This window comes from Mycosarcoma maydis, chromosome 15, assembly GCF_000328475.2.
Source record: "Mycosarcoma maydis chromosome 15, whole genome shotgun sequence".
NCBI lineage: Eukaryota > Fungi > Basidiomycota > Ustilaginomycetes > Ustilaginales > Mycosarcoma > Mycosarcoma maydis.
In genome coordinates, this window is record NC_026492.1 from 276,290 (window position 1) to 293,737 (window position 17,448).

The 17,448-nt window shown below is 55.5% G+C and overlaps 9 protein-coding genes across 9 annotated transcripts; 5 read left to right on the plus strand and 4 right to left on the minus strand.

Annotated features, from left to right (window-relative positions):
- Nucleotides 1–942: 942 nt before the first annotated feature.
- On the plus strand, nucleotides 943–2,927 carry UMAG_04971 (putative fumarate reductase; the record flags this gene model as incomplete). Its single annotated transcript, XM_011392976.1, has 2 exons — nucleotides 943–1,041; nucleotides 1,152–2,927. 2 exons carry the CDS (start codon nucleotides 943–945, stop codon nucleotides 2,925–2,927), a joined length of 1,875 nt encoding a protein of 624 aa, XP_011391278.1.
- A 401-nt stretch (nucleotides 2,928–3,328) lies between these two features.
- Nucleotides 3,329–4,210, minus strand: UMAG_04972 (uncharacterized protein; the record flags this gene model as incomplete). Its single annotated transcript, XM_011392977.1, has 1 exon — nucleotides 3,329–4,210. One exon carries the CDS (start codon nucleotides 4,208–4,210, stop codon nucleotides 3,329–3,331), a length of 882 nt encoding a protein of 293 aa, XP_011391279.1.
- A 430-nt stretch (nucleotides 4,211–4,640) lies between these two features.
- Nucleotides 4,641–5,765, plus strand: UMAG_11556 (putative enoyl-CoA hydratase precursor; the record flags this gene model as incomplete). Its single annotated transcript, XM_011393068.1, has 3 exons — nucleotides 4,641–5,101; nucleotides 5,217–5,512; nucleotides 5,632–5,765. 3 exons carry the CDS (start codon nucleotides 4,641–4,643, stop codon nucleotides 5,763–5,765), a joined length of 891 nt encoding a protein of 296 aa, XP_011391370.1.
- A 701-nt stretch (nucleotides 5,766–6,466) lies between these two features.
- On the plus strand, nucleotides 6,467–6,820 carry UMAG_04974 (uncharacterized protein; the record flags this gene model as incomplete). The annotated part of the gene is made up of 1 exon (XM_011392978.1): nucleotides 6,467–6,820. The coding sequence occupies one exon, from the start codon at nucleotides 6,467–6,469 to the stop codon at nucleotides 6,818–6,820; it is 354 nt and encodes a 117-aa protein (XP_011391280.1).
- Nucleotides 6,821–7,115: 295 nt separating this feature from the next.
- On the minus strand, nucleotides 7,116–10,775 carry UMAG_04975 (uncharacterized protein; the record flags this gene model as incomplete). Its single annotated transcript, XM_011392979.1, has 1 exon — nucleotides 7,116–10,775. The coding sequence occupies one exon, from the start codon at nucleotides 10,773–10,775 to the stop codon at nucleotides 7,116–7,118; it is 3,660 nt and encodes a 1,219-aa protein (XP_011391281.1).
- A 456-nt stretch (nucleotides 10,776–11,231) lies between these two features.
- On the plus strand, nucleotides 11,232–12,764 carry UMAG_04976 (DNA-directed DNA polymerase delta subunit POL31; the record flags this gene model as incomplete). The annotated part of the gene is made up of 1 exon (XM_011392980.1): nucleotides 11,232–12,764. One exon carries the CDS (start codon nucleotides 11,232–11,234, stop codon nucleotides 12,762–12,764), a length of 1,533 nt encoding a protein of 510 aa, XP_011391282.1.
- A 118-nt stretch (nucleotides 12,765–12,882) lies between these two features.
- UMAG_04977 (uncharacterized protein) lies at nucleotides 12,883–14,388 on the minus strand (the record flags this gene model as incomplete). Its single annotated transcript, XM_011392981.1, has 1 exon — nucleotides 12,883–14,388. One exon carries the CDS (start codon nucleotides 14,386–14,388, stop codon nucleotides 12,883–12,885), a length of 1,506 nt encoding a protein of 501 aa, XP_011391283.1.
- A 405-nt stretch (nucleotides 14,389–14,793) lies between these two features.
- UMAG_11557 (mRNA splicing protein YJU2) lies at nucleotides 14,794–15,672 on the plus strand (the record flags this gene model as incomplete). The annotated part of the gene is made up of 1 exon (XM_011393069.1): nucleotides 14,794–15,672. The coding sequence occupies one exon, from the start codon at nucleotides 14,794–14,796 to the stop codon at nucleotides 15,670–15,672; it is 879 nt and encodes a 292-aa protein (XP_011391371.1).
- A 629-nt stretch (nucleotides 15,673–16,301) lies between these two features.
- Nucleotides 16,302–17,448, minus strand: UMAG_11558 (uncharacterized protein; the record flags this gene model as incomplete). The annotated part of the gene is made up of 1 exon (XM_011393070.1): nucleotides 16,302–17,448. A coding segment is annotated over one exon (1,147 nt), but the record flags the coding sequence as incomplete, so codon positions are not given.

The window sequence follows — 17,448 nt, forward strand, 5'->3', positions numbered from 1 at the left end:
TAGGCAGCAGCTGAGTACAGGAAGGGAGAAGGTCAGCTCGGGGTCTAACTTTGAACTCGACTAGCATTAACACCCTTGCGTATGCGGCTCTACTTGCAAGCGAAGTCGCAGGGCGGTGCGGAACACTGGGTTGCGGGGTTGCGTTTAGCGGCACTCATTAGCGCAGTGCAAGCAGCAAGTATGACTGGCTGGTGCAGAGCACACACTCACACACTCACACAGTGGCAGCGTTTTGTTCGGCAGCGCGATACATGGAGGGGAAACGAGGTCAGGAAGCTTGTCGGTGCCTTTGACTTGTGCGCGGGTTTGAAATTCCATCCAAAATGCTGAGAATCGTGAAATCGGGGTTGACAGCAGCGGTTAAGCAGTCAACAGGGTCTTTTAGAAGCCACGAGCACACGCAGTTGTGAGTGTCTGTGGGGAAACCCCGCTGTTCTTGTCCAATTGGCGACTGCTGGTTGGCTGCCCCCACACTCACCACGCGTATTGTACTCTCGTAAGATTTCTCCCTTCGAATTGCGCGCGCGCGAGAGAGAGAGAAAGAGAGAAAGAGAGAAAGAAAGGCACAAGTTGAACAAACCCTCGAACCCTGTTACTCCGCTCAGTTCCTATTCCTACCAGCGTGTCGCTGCACCTCGCCAGTGTCTTGACAGCATCACCAGCCGGTGACCGTCTGTGCAACTCAGCTGGCCGCCACCCTAAGCCACGCTGCGACTCTGTGCTGCATCGGCCGTGCGTCGCAACACTGCTCTCTGAAGCCTACCTCTTGTCACTCCCTTATAAGCTGCCGAAGCCATTCCTTCTCAACCTTGGCAACGCCATCTCATCACTGTTCACCCCCTTTTTCTCTTTCCAGCATTCACATATACCTACACGTCTACTACTTGACCGGCACGTGTCATCGTATCTTACCCTCTCCACACCACACACCTATATCCCACAATGTCGCGTGTCATCGTCGTCGGTGGCGGTCTCTCCGGCCTCAGTGCCGCTCACACACTCTACGAACGAGGAGCCAATGTGCTCGTCCTCGACAAGAACGTAAGTTATCATCAAAACGGCTCGCTGCTCGTGAAACTTGATCCTGTGACCAGCTTTGAATTGCCTCTGACCAACGCTGTGTTCTCTCTGTATTTTCAATCGCTGTGCAGCCTTTCTTCGGTGGTAACTCGACCAAGGCTACCTCGGGTATCAACGGTGCCGGTACTGCCACACAAGCCGAGCAGGGCATTCCAGACTCGGCCAAGACCTTCTTTGAAGACACCAAGAAGTCGGCTCGCGACCTCGCAAGAGATGACTTGATCAAGGTTCTGACTGGCAAGTCTGGTGAAGCCGTCAACTGGCTCATGGACCGCTTCGCCCTCGACCTTTCCAAGGTCTCTCGTCTCGGTGGTCACTCACAGCCACGTACCCACCGTGGTGGCGCCCAGTTCCCCGGTATGACCATCACCTACGCTCAGATGGAGAAGCTCGAAGATCTCGCCGAGGCCGAGCCTGACCGTGTTCAGATCCTCCGCAAGGCCCGTGTCACCAAGCTCGTTCACCAAAATGGCGAGGTTACCGGGGTTGAGTACGAGTACCAGGGCCAGACGCACACTGAGTCTGGTCCCGTCGTCTTGGCCACGGGTGGCTACGCTGCCGACTTTGACGATGTCAACTCGCTCCTCAAGAAACACCGTCCTGACCTCGTCCACCTTCCCACCACCAACGGCGACCATTGCACTGGCGATGGCCAGAAGATGGTCGCCTCCATCGGTGGTCGTCTCATCGACCTCGAGAAGGTCCAGGTGCACCCCACTGGTCTCGTCGACCCCAAGGACCCTGACGCAAAGGTCAAGTTCCTTGCAGCCGAGGCCCTTCGTGGTTGCGGTGGTCTCCTCATCGACAACGAGGGTAATCGATTCGCTGATGAGCTCGGCCACCGTGACTACGTCACTGGCCGCATGTGGGACAACAACAAGTTCCCCGTCCGTCTCATCCTCAACGAGCAGGCTTCCAAAGAGATTGAATGGCACTGTAAGCACTACGCCGGCCGTGGCCTCATGAAGCGCTTTGATAGCGCCAACGATCTCGCCAAGGAGATGGGCATCCCCGCCGAAAAGCTACAGAGCACCTTCCAGGACTACGAAGCCATTGCCAAAGGGGAGAAGAAGTGCCCCTGGGGCAAGAAGTTCTTCTCCAACTCGGATCTGCGCATGAATCAGGCCTTCTACGTTGCGCTTATGACACCCGTGCTGCACTATACCATGGGTGGTCTTGAGATCGATCCTGAGTCGCGCGTCGTTGACAATCAGGGCAAGCCCATCGCCGGTCTCTTCGCCTGCGGTGAGATCGCTGGTGGTGTCCACGGTGCCAACCGTCTCGGTGGCTCTTCGCTTCTCGGATGCGTCGTCTTCGGCCGTGTCGCTGGTGACTCTGCATCGAGCTACTTGTTGCGCAATCTTGCTACCGGCAAAGCCACTGCTCGCCTCGGCCAGATCTCGAACCACCTCGAGACCCGCGTTCGCGCCGACCCCAACACCAAGACCATCACTCTTGAGTTTGGCTTTGGCGACCAGCTCTCGTCGACTTCAGCGGCTCAGTCGCAGAGTTCGGCTATCCCTGCTCCCGTCGCATCTGGCCAGCCCGCTCAGACCGACAAGGCGGTGCAGCAGGCCGGCAGCGCCGCTGCTGCTCAGCAAACGCTCGAGGAGAAGGAGTACACCATGGAAGAGGTTGCCAAGCACACCTCCGAGGACGACGTCTGGGTCGTCGTCGAGGGACAGGTACTCAATGTCTCCGGTTTTCTCGACGACCACCCAGGTGGAAAGAAGGCGCTCATGCTCTACGCTGGTCGTGACGCTACCGAGGAGTTCCTCATGCTCCACGACCGCAAGGTCATCCAGAAGTACGCCGCTGACACTGTGATCGGCCGTGTCAAGGCTTGATGCTCGTAGTGATTCGTCCTTGTTATGTGATCTCATACCTGTACAAAAATGAACATGCTTGCCCCTGTGAAAGTTTGATGGTTGTTGTGTGTCGAGCTCCTGGATGTGATCGTGTCCGCTGAGCTCCATGTTTGTTTGTGTATGGAAAGAGGATGTCAGGGAAAAAGCGGGGAAAGTCGAGAACTTGTACCGTAGTTATGGCCAAAGGTGACACTCAGGTTGCAATCTGTCATCGCGGACACTCGATGTCCGTCACAACGAGTGAAATCGAAACAGAACGGTGAGCACGGCGTCATGCAGCAATTCAAGAGTGATGACAACAGAGCTGGAGCTATATAGTACATAAGGATGGGTGGCGACGAACCAGACCGAAACACATCGACAACTTTTCATGGTGCATCTCAAAGAGAGAAGCCCATATCGCGTTCCTTCTTTCGATCCTTCTCCAACTTTTGTTCGAGCTTGGCAAACTCGTCCAACGCAATTTCCTCTTCGGGATCCAAAACTTGTTCCACACCCTTGACTTCGGGAATGTAGTGCATCAGCATGCGTTCGATGCCCGACTTGAGTGTTACGGTGGACGAGTCGCAGCCACGGCAAGAACCTTTGAGTTTCACCTTGACGATCCCGTCCGTGTCTTCGCCGAAGCCGCGGTATTCGAGGTCTCCGCCGTCTTCCTGGATCGCTGGACGGACGCGGGTATCGAGGAGCTCCTTGATCATCGCTACTACTTCCGAGTCTGTGTCAAGGATGACGGTGTCCTGCGAGCCAGCTGCTGATTCGGGATCGGTGAACAGCGGGTGTCCTGAGGTGAAAAACTCCATGATGCTAGAGTAGATTTCGGGTTTCAGAATTGACCACTGGTGCTCAGCATCTTTACTGACGGTGACAAAGTCAGGACCGTAAAACACGCTGACGACACCGGGAATGTTGAAAAGCTTCTTGGCGAGAGGTGAAGCCATGGACGAACGGGTATCGAGGAATTCGTGTGTTCCTGATTCCATCACTTGACGACCCGGGAGGAACTTGAGCGAGTCTTCATTGGGAGTTGATTCAGTTTGGATGAACATGGTTCGTTTTTGAATCTGCGAGGCAGACGTTGAGCGGATGGTGGCGACGCAAGGTGAGGCGGTTCGCGATCGAAGAAGCGTTGTTGCGGAAGAGGTGGTGATCATCGTACGTCGTGCCAAGGGTGCGACGCGGGCGAGATTGCTGCTGTTGCTGAACGCCGCAGCATAGCGAGCAGCTGAACGCAGCGTGCTTGTCCTGGTAGCCAATGTCATGTTCCCGAATTGATTCACCAAAACTCATTAATGGTGGTGAGAAAAGTGGTACCAGCTTGAGGTGGAGGCTCCAAGTCACACCGTCACTGGAGTGGCGAAGCGCAGTTGAAAGCTTCGCATTTGTCACCCAACTCAGCCAACCACAAAACAGATTTCGAAACAAATTTAAGTTACCTTACTTAGAATTTACGGATAAGTCAGTATTATGTAAGCAGGCTTGGTCTGTGCCGACTAGTAGCGTCGAGGCGATTTTCACGGGTTTTCCGGTTGAAACGCATTCCGATGGAGCCGATGGTGCTTTGCAGCGTGAAGGTGAGTGAGTCGCTTGGGCCATGCCTGTGCTGGCAGCCATGGTCCATCAACCTCGGCTTTGCAGTCAGAAGATTTGTTTCGCGACACCATCATCTTCCCGTCCCGTAGCTCGCACAAGATGTTGGCCTCAACCGTTCGCACCGCGCTTCGCACCAGCGCGCCCCGCATCGCTGCGCTCCCCTCCACACGCTGCCTGTCCACCTCGCTGCCGCGTCTTTCGTCGGCAACTGCCAAGGAATACCAAAACATCCTCGTCTCGTCGCCCGCCAAAGGCGTTACGCTGATCACGTTGAACCGACCTAAGGCGCTGAATGCACTCAATTCGGCGCTCTTCCACGAACTCAACGAAGCCACCGAGATCGCCGACAATGACCCTGAGGTCGGAGCTATCGTCCTCACCGGATCCGAAAAGGCGTTCGCTGCGGGCGCCGATATCAAGGAGATGAAGGACAAGCAGTACGCTGATGCATACAAGACCAACTTCTTGGGTCACTGGACCAAGCTCACCACGGTGCGCAAACCGATCATTGCTGCTGTGAGCGGGTTCGCCCTTGGTGGTGGTTGCGAGTTGGCCATGATGTGAGTTTTCAAGACCACGCTCAAAAAAACGCAACCTTTATGTTTGCTGATGACTCTCTTTTGCTGATGCTTTGACACCCTCGCTTCGCTTCTGCCGCATCTGTTGTGAATGCAGGTGCGATATCATCCTCGCTTCGCCCACAGCCAACTTTGGTCAACCTGAGATCAACCTCGGCGTCATTCCTGGCGCCGGTGGCACGCAACGTCTCACCAAAGCTGTTGGAAAATCCACCGCCATGGAGATGGTACTCACGGGCCGCAACTTTAGCGCCGATGACGCCGAGCGTCGCGGCTTGATCTCGCGCGTCGTTCGCGAGGGAAGCGTCGTTGATGAAGCCGTCAAGGTCGCTTCCACCATTGCCAAAAAGGGTCAGATCGCTGTCCAGGCCGCCAAGGAAGGTGTCAATGCCTGTAAGTGTTTTGTCCTTCCCGCCCTTTGCTTTTGGTGCTTTGTTGAGAGGGAGTACGCTGTTGCTAATCCATTGTTTTCGTTCTGTATTGTCGATCGACTGTCTTGGATCGCGAAATAGCCTTCGAGCTGAGCTTGCAAGAGGGAACTCGCTTCGAACGCCGTCTCTTCCAGAGTCTATTCGCTACCAAAGATCAGAAAGAAGGCATGGCGGCTTTCGCCGAAAAAAGGAAGGCCAACTTTACGCACGAGTAAGAAGCCATTTCTCCACGGGGCATTTCGAGCACATCAGAAAGCCGTCAGCGACAACCGCAATCACGAATGAATAATTAATTAACATTTAAACCTTCGCACTTACTCGTGACTCACAAGGCAATCACGAAACCAGTTGCATCATTCACGATTCACACTCGTGACTACAATTTATTCTTTGAGGTCACGCGATGTGTGATTTCTCGTACGCTCGCGACTTTTCGACGCATAAGCGCACGGACTTGAGTCATTTGCAGTTGTGGGTTGGACCCTGCGCAGTCCGCTGCCCATTTGTGCCTGTGTGACTAACGAATGCACTGGTCACACGGGCTGAGCCACTCTCTTCCCTCTGCTCTCTCTCTCGCTGGTTTGCGCTCCAAAAGAGCTTAACTTGTTTCGCTGAGCTTGTCGGAATGTGTGGGTCTACTCTCTCGCCTGCTGCTGAATCGGACCATTCGCGATTGAGGCTGTCATGTGCTGGAACACGGTGGTTGCGTGCTTCGGGCTGGAGCGTTGATCTGAGCGTGGGCCGCTCCAGCTTGTATTGGACTAGGCAGAAGGTATAAGTACAGCACATGTTCAATCCTGTTTTCGTCGCCCAGCGTGCAGTACCTCAGTAGAACTTTGGACATCATAAAGGCCACATTCTTCTCACCGCCGACCGCCGTTTGAACGCTTTGAAAGACGCTTCGCAACCAACAACGATGTCGACCAAACCGCGCAGCGATTCCTCGACTTCGACTTCATCCAACTCGTCCACCGACCCCTACGCCAACGCGTCGGTCTTCCGCTCTTCGCCCAACTACAAGTCGGACCAACTCGACGATCTTTCGCATGGCTCCACCGCCAAAGCACGTCGTTGGTCAGGTGCCAAGAAGAACCCGGGCGAAGGCCGATCGCACTTTGAAGTGAGGGCCACCTCGGCTGACCAGGTCAATGCTAGCAAAGACGAAAGAAAGGTCAGCGTCAAGAAGAACAAGGATCTGCCCACCAGGGTCAAGAAGAACCATTCGCCCGACCAGGCGAGGAAGGTGTTGGAGGCTAGTGAGCGCGTGTAGAGCCTCGCACTAAACACAAGTCTGGTAACGTAGCCAGACTCTGCCACCTTGGACCCAAATTCATTTCACCCTTCACGTCGAGTCTTTGTCCATGTCCGTTCGCAATGTGATTCCCGTCGTATTTGTCCCTCTCGTGTCTTTGTTGTAGCAATGTAAGCAGAAAAGCAAGTAAGTCAGTTATAGTTCACACTCTCGCGCGATCTTAATTTTACAGTCACACAATCTCCACCGCATTCCAGTCTATCAGACAAGGTCGTTTGTGCATTCTGTTCATTCCATCGTTCGTGCTGCGTCTTCAGCCCAAATCGGCATAGAAGCCGCTAGCATTCAGTCTCACCAAGAGCACTTCTACACTTGCGACGCCTTGTCTTTCGCGCTCTTGTACGCTCCTGCCTTCACGGTCGACGTCGAGAGTACGCAGATCTTGCTGCTGCTCCTGCACCAAACGCAGTTTCTCGGCTTCTACGTCTAGGCGGCGCTTTGCAGTTTCGCCTCGCATGTCGTCGGGGAGCGCAGCGGAGTTGGAAGCGTTGGTCGTAGTGGGCGAACGATCTTTGAGCATCGCCAACGCCTGGATGAGTACATCGAGGCGCGAGCGGAAGTAGCGGTGGAGGTTGTTGAAGTCGTCAAACGTCGGTGGCTCCACGGCGGTGGACCAAGGCGTATGGAAGTCGAGGCAGAGTTGTGAAAAGTCGAGAACGGTCTGCAACAGGTCGTTGACGATCGCGAGCAACGCCGCCTGTTTCGACTTGAGGAAGCAGGTCGAAAGCATCCGGTCCAGAACGCGTTCGTGATACCGTGCCAATGAAAAGACATCCTTGAGCTCCAACGACGACGTCATGAGTGCCGCGCGTTCCTCCTCTTCCAGCACTTCATCATCGAGATCTCCATCTCCCGCTTCGGCCGGATCACCTTGAGCAGCAGCTGCGCTGCGACCGCGTGAACAAAGTTCGTCGCTCACCTCACGCTTGACCCTCTGCAATCGGTGCATGAATCCACTCCAGTGCGATTCGATCCCTACCTCTTCCACGAACCCTCCAAAACAGTCTAAGAAATGGTTCAACTCCCATCGAAACTGCTGCATCACCGAACGCGTGCGGAAGTCAAACGTGAAGGCTGCACTCGTCGATTTGAAGGTGCACGCCCAGGCTGACCTCATCGCCACTTTGCACCGTTTGATGCGTAGGAGCATGTTCCATAAGCGTTGATAGCGAGATTGTGCCAGCTGCGTTAGGAGAGGCGAGATGAGCGGAGGTGGGTGAAATGACAAAGTGAGCCAGTCGAGCGCGTCAATCGACGAAGGGTCGGTCCATGTCGGCTTGGATCTGGGTTTTGTCTTGGACTTGGATCTAGTCGAAGATGAAGTGGAGCGGGGTTCGACGACAGCGAAGGACAAGCGTTCGTCGAGATCCTTGAATGCGAGCGAGATGGCATCTTCCGTTTTGCCAGTTCGATGTAATTTCTCCTCGTGCGCATGTCGCATACTCGAGACCGTCTCGATGACAGCCGTGTTGAGCGCAGACGAAAGCAAACTGTCATTGGGTGGCCAAGCACCTTCTGCCGTCAATCTTTGATTCATGGCTACAACTGCGCGCCCTGAGCTTGCAGAAGCAGCGTCGAGAACACTGGCTTGGTCAACGTCGAACAGGCTCGACACCACTTGGCGCTCGAAATGAAGGCTTCCGAGCAACAAGAAGCGCTTGCACGTCTCAAGGTAGGTGCCCAACCCGAGGTCTTGGAAAAAGACGCTGATGAGCGACATGTTGATGAGGCGCGCCCAGCTCTCGAACGGCGCGACAAGGCTAGCTTGGGTGACGCGGTCGAAGGCAGACTGTGAGATGGCGTCTTGCGCGTTGGGGGGGCACGCGGCGGAGGAGAGGTAGAGCACGAGCGATTCCTCTTGTTTCTTCGCCAGATCCGCTTTCGAAGACAGGAGCGGTTCTTGCTCAGTGTCTGTGAAGATCGCGGCGCTAAGCGTTGAATTAGTGACGCCGGGAAGGGAGGCAAAAAGCTGCGACATACGTGCAAGCTGGTCATCCACCGGGTCGAGGGGCGCTTCGTTGGTTTGAACTCTGCCCATGTGTTTGTCAGTCTCACCTGCCGGCTGAGGAAGCGCTGGTGACGAGTCGAGCGGCGAGGAAGTAGTGCTGAAAGTGCCTACACTTCCATCGATCGTCTTGCGTCGCTGTCTTCGCCATCGTACAATCTCGCGTTTGAACTGTAGGATGTGATCCTCAATGGCATCCACCTGCAATTTCGATTCCAACAATGACCAACGCCACGTCGGCAGGCTGACGCGCTTTGCAGAAGCTCTTTCTTGCGCGTTCAAGGACCATTGATGCACCAATGGATGATCTTGCGGAGCCGCCTTTTTGAGCAATCTCAGCGCCCTACCCGCTTCGAGGAACGCTCTGGCGTGACGAAAGGGCAGGAAGCTCGGTACAGCGGAAGGCTTTAGAGTGTATCCGACATCTTCCTCGCCTCTTTCATCTAGCGACCAGTCAACAACAGCACCGCTCCAAGGCGTAGAGATGTGAGCGGTATTGGAACTCGAGCCAGACTTGAGGACAGAAGGTCGATCATCGAGCTCGCCCGTCCGATCGGATTCAAAGCCAGGAAAGCCGACCCAGCGGGCAACCTGCTGACGCCATGTGACGCTGGTTCGATCGAGTAGATAGGCTAGGACGGCCGAGGGCAAGGATGACGCGCCGGAAGCAAGCGATGCAGCAAGATGAGCATGCAGATGCGAGAGGGTGGCGTGCGTGGATTCGAGCCAAGTGAGAGGACGAAAGGGCGGCGTTCGAGGCTGTCCACAAGAGAGAAGATTGCCGAGGTTTTTGAGAACAGCAAAGCAAGTCTCGAGCTCGGCATGCGCATTGAGTACGGCCGAGCATTTGACACTTGCAGAGGAGTTGCTGACGAGCGTTGATGACTGGGTTGCAAGCTCGGCCTTGAACCAAGTGACGACCGTGTCAAGCGCAGCAGCAAGCGCTGTGGCTTCACTGCACAAGGTTGCAGACGACCGATGTATGGCAAGTGTCCGATCGTCGATACGACGCAGAAGGGCGCCAATGTCGAGGAGAGGGCGAATGACACTGTCCGAAGCGGCCTGGCTCCAACCTAAGATGCGCTCGGAGCCGATCCAGGGTTGCATCATGGCGGTTGGTAGTAGGGGTGGGGGATCTACATCATCACCTGCTGCAGCCAACGATGCACGCAGTGTGGCCTGCTCCTTGTACCTCCTGCGCAGCTGCCGTACATTTTTGCAATGCTGAAGCGTAGCTGCCCACACGAATGAGGCTGAGTCTGAATCCCACTGAAAGTGATCTGACGATGTGCCTGTCGTTGCTGTGTTGACGAGCGATCGCACGACGTCTTGGAGAGGATGTACAGGCGCAAGGTGTTGATCCTGTGCTTGTGACCAGCTCTCTTCCAGTGGAAGCTCGTGTATTGCTTCCAAAACATCTTTTTGACTCGAGCTATACGATTCTGCTACGGCGAGATCTAGAACCCAGGGCTTAGCAGGTGGTCCTCGGAACTTGACTGATGCCGGTCTGAGGGGAGAATGGAGAGCGTCATCCCAGATGGAAGACTCGAAAGAGTTCAGACTCGAATCGGACGCAGATCGATGCACGGTCCGTCTCGAAGGACCTGGCGAAGAGTCGAGATACCCATCCTTGTCAGCACCCAGCGATCGGAAAGGGGATGGATCATGAATCTGGGCTGACTCGAGCTGATGATGGGTCGTTCTTTTCGAAAAGGCGACTAGTACAGGGTCGAATCCAGGCTGAGGTTGTTCGACAAGTGGTTCGATGCGATACGTGTCAGCTTGAGTTTGCGAGACTGGTGAGAGAAGCGTCGACGAGACAAGCTGATCTCGAACCAGAGCCGATTGCTCCAGGTTCAAGGATGGCAGAGGTGAAACCCTGAGCACGTCGAGCGGTTCGAATGTCATGGCGGAATCGGCACAGCAGCAGTAGCTATGATGTGCAGCTCATCGTGCTTCGAATGGCGTATGGCGTAGGGATGCAAGGGCCGAGAAAAGAGACAAGGATGGGCAATCACGAATGGCAGAGGGCGAGGGCGAGGGCGAGGGCGAGGGCGAGGGCGAGGGCGAGCCAGAAAGGTGATAGAGCGGAAGTCGGGTTAGGCCCATCTGAAAAGGTGATTCAAAGGCGAAAAGGTGTTGGTCTCGTCACGCGGTGGTACAAATTTACGCGCGACTCCCGACTTGCACGGTGGCTTAATCAACGCGTCGCTCAGTCAGTTTCACAGTGCGCACATTCACGATTGGTGATTCACGAGGCAAGATTCACGAATTCAGCTTAGAAGGTTGCTGTTCTTGCTGTGCTTCCCGTTGTTCCTCTTCTTCATCTCCGTGCCTTATCCTTACCGAGGGCTGTCACCTGTCATGCCAGCAACGATCGAGCGGCAAACCGTCGCTCCACCCTCGGACGAAGCGACCGCCTCGGAGCTCTCCAAAGCCTTTTTGATGCCCCTTGGATCACGCTCGTACAGCAAGCAGTACGCCCAATTGTACGACTACCGTCTCGCCTATCTCAAGAAACGGGTCCTTGCCCGCGCCAAATCGCGCTGGATCGACAACTTTGACTCGTTCTTCCAGTCTCAATCCCAGCCGCTGTCGCAACTCGACTCATCCGATGCCGGACCGTCTTCCAACACGGTCAGGATGGACGAACCGCCGAAATTCGTCGATCGAATCCTCGACGTTCGCCAAGGCGACATCTGCTATGTTGTAGGCAATCTCTACTGCGCCATGCCGCTCAAGCCAGATGTATTGGAGGATCTTACACGAGAGCAGTGGCTGGCACCACAGCCTGTACGATCCAAGTATGTCGATTACGCCAAAGATGAGCTGTTTATCGAAGACCAGTCGGGTCGGGTCAAGTTGGTCGGTGAGGCTATTCGGGGCGGTACGGCTCTCAGGTCGATGCTCATCACCGGTGTTGTAGCCGCGGTGCTGGGGACAGAGACGCGCGCGGGTGACTTTGATGTAGTTGATGCGGTGTTCGCGTCTTTACCCAATCAGCCATCGACGAAGAAGAGCTTGCAAGATCCGAGCAGAACAAAGCATGCAGATGCATCGCAGGATCAGTGGGTGGTGCTGATGAGCGGTCTAGCCATCGGAGGCGAAGCGGCTCTCGAATCGCAACTTTCGATGCAGTTGCTCGTCGAGTACCTCACCGGCGAGCTTGGCGTCGACGCGGACCGAAGTAACGCCTCGAAAATCGTCGCTGCCGTGATCGCCGGTAACTCTCTCGCCCCTCCCACACGCATCGAGGAAGAAGAGAAGCCCAAACGATACGGTCAAGATCAACCCAACTATTCGTCAGCACCCACGCTAGCGTTGGATCAGCTGCTGACCGATCTATGCTCTGTCATGCCCGTCCACCTTCTTCCAGGCGAACGAGATCCCGCATCGGTGGCAGTACCGCAGCAACCCATCCACTTTGCGCTTCTGCCGCGCTCCGGCCGCTTCGACTCGCTGCACCGCCACACGAACCCGGCATGGATCAGCCTCGGCGATCGCAACCTGCTCGGTACATCGGGTCAGAACATTGACGACATCTTCAAGTACGTCGACGAATCCGACGACGCGCGCATCGAGATGGCGTTGCGCACGCTCGAGTGGGGTCACCTCGCCCCGACAGCGCCAGACACGCTTTGGTGCTACCCGTTCAAATCCACCGATCCGTTCGTGCTCAAGAACCGACCGGATGTGCTGATCGTAGGCAATCAGCCTGCGTACGCCAGTGCCGTGTATCGGTTCGACAGCGATGACGACGAGCAAAGCCAGGCGCCCGAATTGCAAAACGGATGCAGGGTAGTGCTGGTGCCCGAGTTTGCCAAGACTGGTCAGGTGGTCTGGCTCAATCTTGGCTCGCTCGAGACAAAGCTTGTTTGCATCGAGACACCATTTTGACACCAATAGAATCTCGCTCTAACGATCACTCAGCAACATCACACGCGGATTGCTTCAGCGATGCCAGCTGTAGCTGATGCATGGATTGGACCATTATTGAACGATTGTGTTGGCATTGCTACCGTGTTATCGTGTGCAAACCGCTCGTCACAGCTGCAGGCAAGCCAACATCGCCCAACGAAGCCCAGACCATCCTCTGCCTGCGCAGAGCATTATCGGCGTCTCCCTCGGGCGATGCTGCTCCTCCACCGAGATCGTCCCACATGCTCAAATTGCTATACTGGCCCGCAGCGTTGTTGATAAAATCCCTGAGAGCGTCCCATTCGTCCAGCACTGAGGCGGTCAGAACGGTTGGGTGGATGGTGGGAACGTTGAGCGAAGGGTCCCATTCGCGTTCGAGGTCTTGGAACGTTGCATCGAGTCCGCCTGCTAATCCGCCTGTTGTATCCGAGTGGTGGGAGGCAGGGGAGGGTGGATCCGAATAAAGCGGGAACGAGTTGGCGAGCAGGTGTCGGAATTCCACACATCTGTTGTGAGCGGACTGGATGGTGAGTCGTCGAAACTTGTCGTTCTTGCTCGGTCGCGCGGGTGCTAGTCCTTCGGACAATTCGAGCGCCGAAAGGTTCGTCCAGAGCTCGTCCAGCCGGTCGATCATAGCTGGTGGTTGAGATGCCGGTGTTGCAGCCGCAGCTGACGAGAGTGGTGTTTGCGAAGCTGTCTCGAACTGCACTTGTGGCTGTCCGGCTTCGGCATTTGCGCCTCGCGCATGCTCGGGTGAAGGGTGAGTGAAATGCTTGCGCGGTCGCTGGAGCAACCTTCTCAACACGTTGGCATCCCTCGTGATGTCACCGTAATCCTTGGGCGCCGACCATATCAGCCACTCGAGCTCTGCCAACGTCCTGATCTCGTCCGCCTCTTCGAACGCCAAATTCGTATCCACGATCCTTAGCACCCTTACTTTTCGAAAAATCGGTGCTGAGAAGCCTCCCACGAAGCTGTGCGGATTGACGCTGGTCAAGCGAACTGGTTGGCAGGCGGATCCGTAGGTATGCGCAGCGTGCAGGCTCAGCAGCTCTCCCGCTAACGCGACGTCTTGCAGTTTTCGACACGATCGCAAGACGATTCGTACGGATGTGTGCACGTGTTCGCGCATATCTGTGATGTAGCCAGCCTCGGTATACGAAGGTGGAGAGAGTGCCGTGATCAGGTCCGAGGAGCAGGAGTCGGGCCCCACCCAGAGTCTCCGTACGTGACGAGCGACCTTCAGATTAGATTTGACCAGAGTGGCAAAAGCGTGGAGGGCTGCCGACGAGCATAGCACTATTGTGTGGTAGAGAAGCGGCGAGAGTCGATCGTGGTAGTACTTGGACAGGCACAGAAGCCGAAGTTTGGCGCGGTTCTCGATTGCGTTTGCTGCAGCGAATTCGATAATGTAAGTGACAAGCTCGCTGGGCAGAGAAGAGGCGAGTTGGTGAAGGCGCAAATGGGCTTCGTCGACAGCTGCAGCACTATCGTTGGGCGAGCAGGTGGAGCTAGTAGAGGTGGTCGTAACACGCTTAGTACTGCGTTTGGACGAAGACGCCTTGCCCGTGGCCAAACTCAACCTGGTCGGTGCGGGCGCCATGACTGCCATACGAACGAGTTGGGCGTTTGCTACGGCACCATTTTACGGCGAGATTCGAACGAGTCCGTGACGGGAAGTGGGTGTTCAGGGAGCACAGCTTTGGTGGCGAGAGCACAGAATTCGTCACTAACCCAAGTAGGCACTGTTTGGCATCTCAACCCGTTCCCCTGCACGCTTTGGTTTCCTCCACTTTTGAGCTGCGCGAGACTTTTGCAATCGGGACCGCCCGATTTGCACTCAAGACTTGACAGGGTCTAACTCAGCCTGGAGTTTTTCGGCATGGGATTCACGATTCACGATTCACTATTCACAATTGCACTCGTCTTGTTCTTGTCTCTTGACACCGCTCGTCCTCCTCACCAACCTCTGTCTGATTCAACACAGGCTTTACACACTTGTTCCAAGATGGCGGACCGCAAAGCACTTAACCACTACTACCCACCAGACTTCGATCCGTCCAAAATACCACGTCGGAAAGCACCCAAAGATGCGCAGCAAACCGTCCGTCTGATGGCGCCGTTTTCGATGCGCTGCAACACGTGTGGCGAATACATCTACAAAGGACGCAAGTTCAACGCGCGCAAAGAGCTCGTCGTTGGCGAAGACTACTACGGCATCAAGATCTTCCGATTCTACATCAAGTGCACGCGGTGTTCGGCCGAGATCACGTTCAAGACGGATCCCAAGAACACGGATTACGCTGCAGAACACGGGGCTAGTCGAAACTTTGTGCCTACAAACCAAGATGAGCTCGCAGACGAGGAAAAGCTGTTGACCGAGGAGGAAAAGCTGGAGAGGAAGTTGGAAAAGATGGAGGGTGATCCGATGAAGCAATTGGAGGCGAGGACGATCGACTCACGCCGAGAGATGGAGATTCTAGATGCGCTGCAGGATATCCGGACGCGAAACGCTCGTCTGGAGAGGGTGGATACCGATGCGGTGCTCGCAAAGCTGCACGATCGTCCGCAGCCTGCTTTCGACGCCCACACAGCGAACAGCAACCGCGAGGATCAACAGGCCAAAGCGGAGCAAGAAGACGAAGCACTCGTACAAAAGTACTTTGGTAAGGCACTCGATGGCGGCCGTGCGATTGCGGTCAAGCGCAAGTTGGACGACCAAGACGCGCAGGCTGAACCGGATATTGCCACTCTGCTCGCTATGAAGGCGGCCGCTACAAAGACAAGCTGTAGCGCGTTAACTGCTTCCACAAGCGTACCTGCACCGCCGGTAAAGAAGAAGAAAAACGCCCCCAACGCCTTTGGTCTGGTACGCAAGAAGAAGTAGTGCCGCGCCCCGACCCCGATCCCGACCCGACCTGAGAGCTCAATCTTTTGTACTTGTATGCCCAGCCATTATACCCTCAACAGCCTGCGCTCGACACGCGCGTGACCATTCGCATCATAAAAAAGCTGCTTCCTATTCGCGACTGCGTGTCAAGTTGTAAGCGGATCACAAGGCGTCGTCGCACTTACGGCATCAACTCGCTCTCATCTGATCGGCTGTGCAATCACACAAAAGATAGACAGCAGATGGTATCCATTGTGAGAAAACGCATGGACGACAAGACAAACCCATGGAGGCATAGAGATAAACGAGAGTGTGTGATCATGAAAGCGAAAGAAAGCCAAGAGGCAGATGACCTGGAGAGGGAAACGGTGAGTGGGAAGCGAGAGTGAAAGATAGATGCGAATTATACGCGACCGTAGATGGGGTGAAGAGGGCGAATGTGGGGAAACACCAGAGGTGAGCGACTCAACGAGCGTTGTTGGTGGTGATAGCGCAAGAGTCCTACAGTCTCTCTGACAGGGTGACAGGGGGGAGGTGACATGCTAATGGCAAAACCAAGAGGAGAACGGGAGAGCAAGAATATGGGAGATGGGTGAAGCGGCACAGGAGGAAAGGGTATGTGTATTTTAACGTTCCGACTGTTCCTCACGCAAATGCCAGCCGCTTTCTTCGTCGGACAGCGGGCCTCGTCGCGAAGCTCTCCTCGAGCCAGCACTTCTGGAACTCGGACTGCGGCGGCCTTTTGCGCCACCTGTGGCCGCAGCAGCAGCCAGAGGACCACGTCGCTCGCCATCATTTGTGGATGAAGTCGAGAGCGGCCTACCTGCGATCTGGGACTCTTCGTCTTGGTCGGCCATACCGCCATAGGCGACGCCCCTGCGACCCCTGCTACCCAACGAAACGGGCGCCGAGGCTCTGGACTCCATATCTGGGTCGTTATAGGCAGCGCCTCTTCTGCTGTCGTTGCGAACGCTGTCGCCTTCGCTCGAGCCGGTCAAACTACTGGCTCGACTCCTCCTACCCATATTTCTGTATGCCACAGCACCAGTACCGGCATCGGCACCGGCAGCGCCTAGCGGAACGGCACGGTTGGGCGATCGAGCAATGGCAGCTTGACGCTGCTGCTGCTGCTGCTTGCTCTGCTGTGCGTAGTTGTACGCCCGACGACCCCATTCAAAGTGGGGCTCATTGAGGCTCTCCTGATCCAAAAAGAGGAAGATGTACATGCCGTACAAGAGCTCAATGACAAACAGGAAAACCTGCACGCCGAACGTGGCATACGCGAAGCCGACGGCGTAGTTGATGAGATCGCAAACGTGACCAAAGTTGGCGGGTTTCTCATAATGCCAGTAGCCGTCGAATTGGCAGTTTTCTCGACCGCGCAAGTCGCAGGCGTAGGCGAGGGCGCCCGAAATCCAGAGAACGCACATGGCGAATTGGAGAAGCAACTCGATCTTGACCATGAACAAGCCGTAGAGGAAATCGCCGTATTTGATAAACGGCATGAGCGGCAAGAAGATGTTGTAGCCAAAGTAGACGATGGGCGTGAAGAGGCCGAGAACGATGAGGAAGATGAGCGAGCCCCAGGATGGACGGATGATAGGGTCGTGCTTGTTGTAGTAGTCGACGACGAGGATGCAGATGATAGCAGTGGCGAGCGAGAGTAAGCAGACGAGACCGGTGACGAGGAATCGGACGACGAGAAAGAAGTTGGGGTGAGGTGCGCCGGGCAGCGAGGCACGAGACGGCTCAGTCACGGTGAGAGAGCGACGT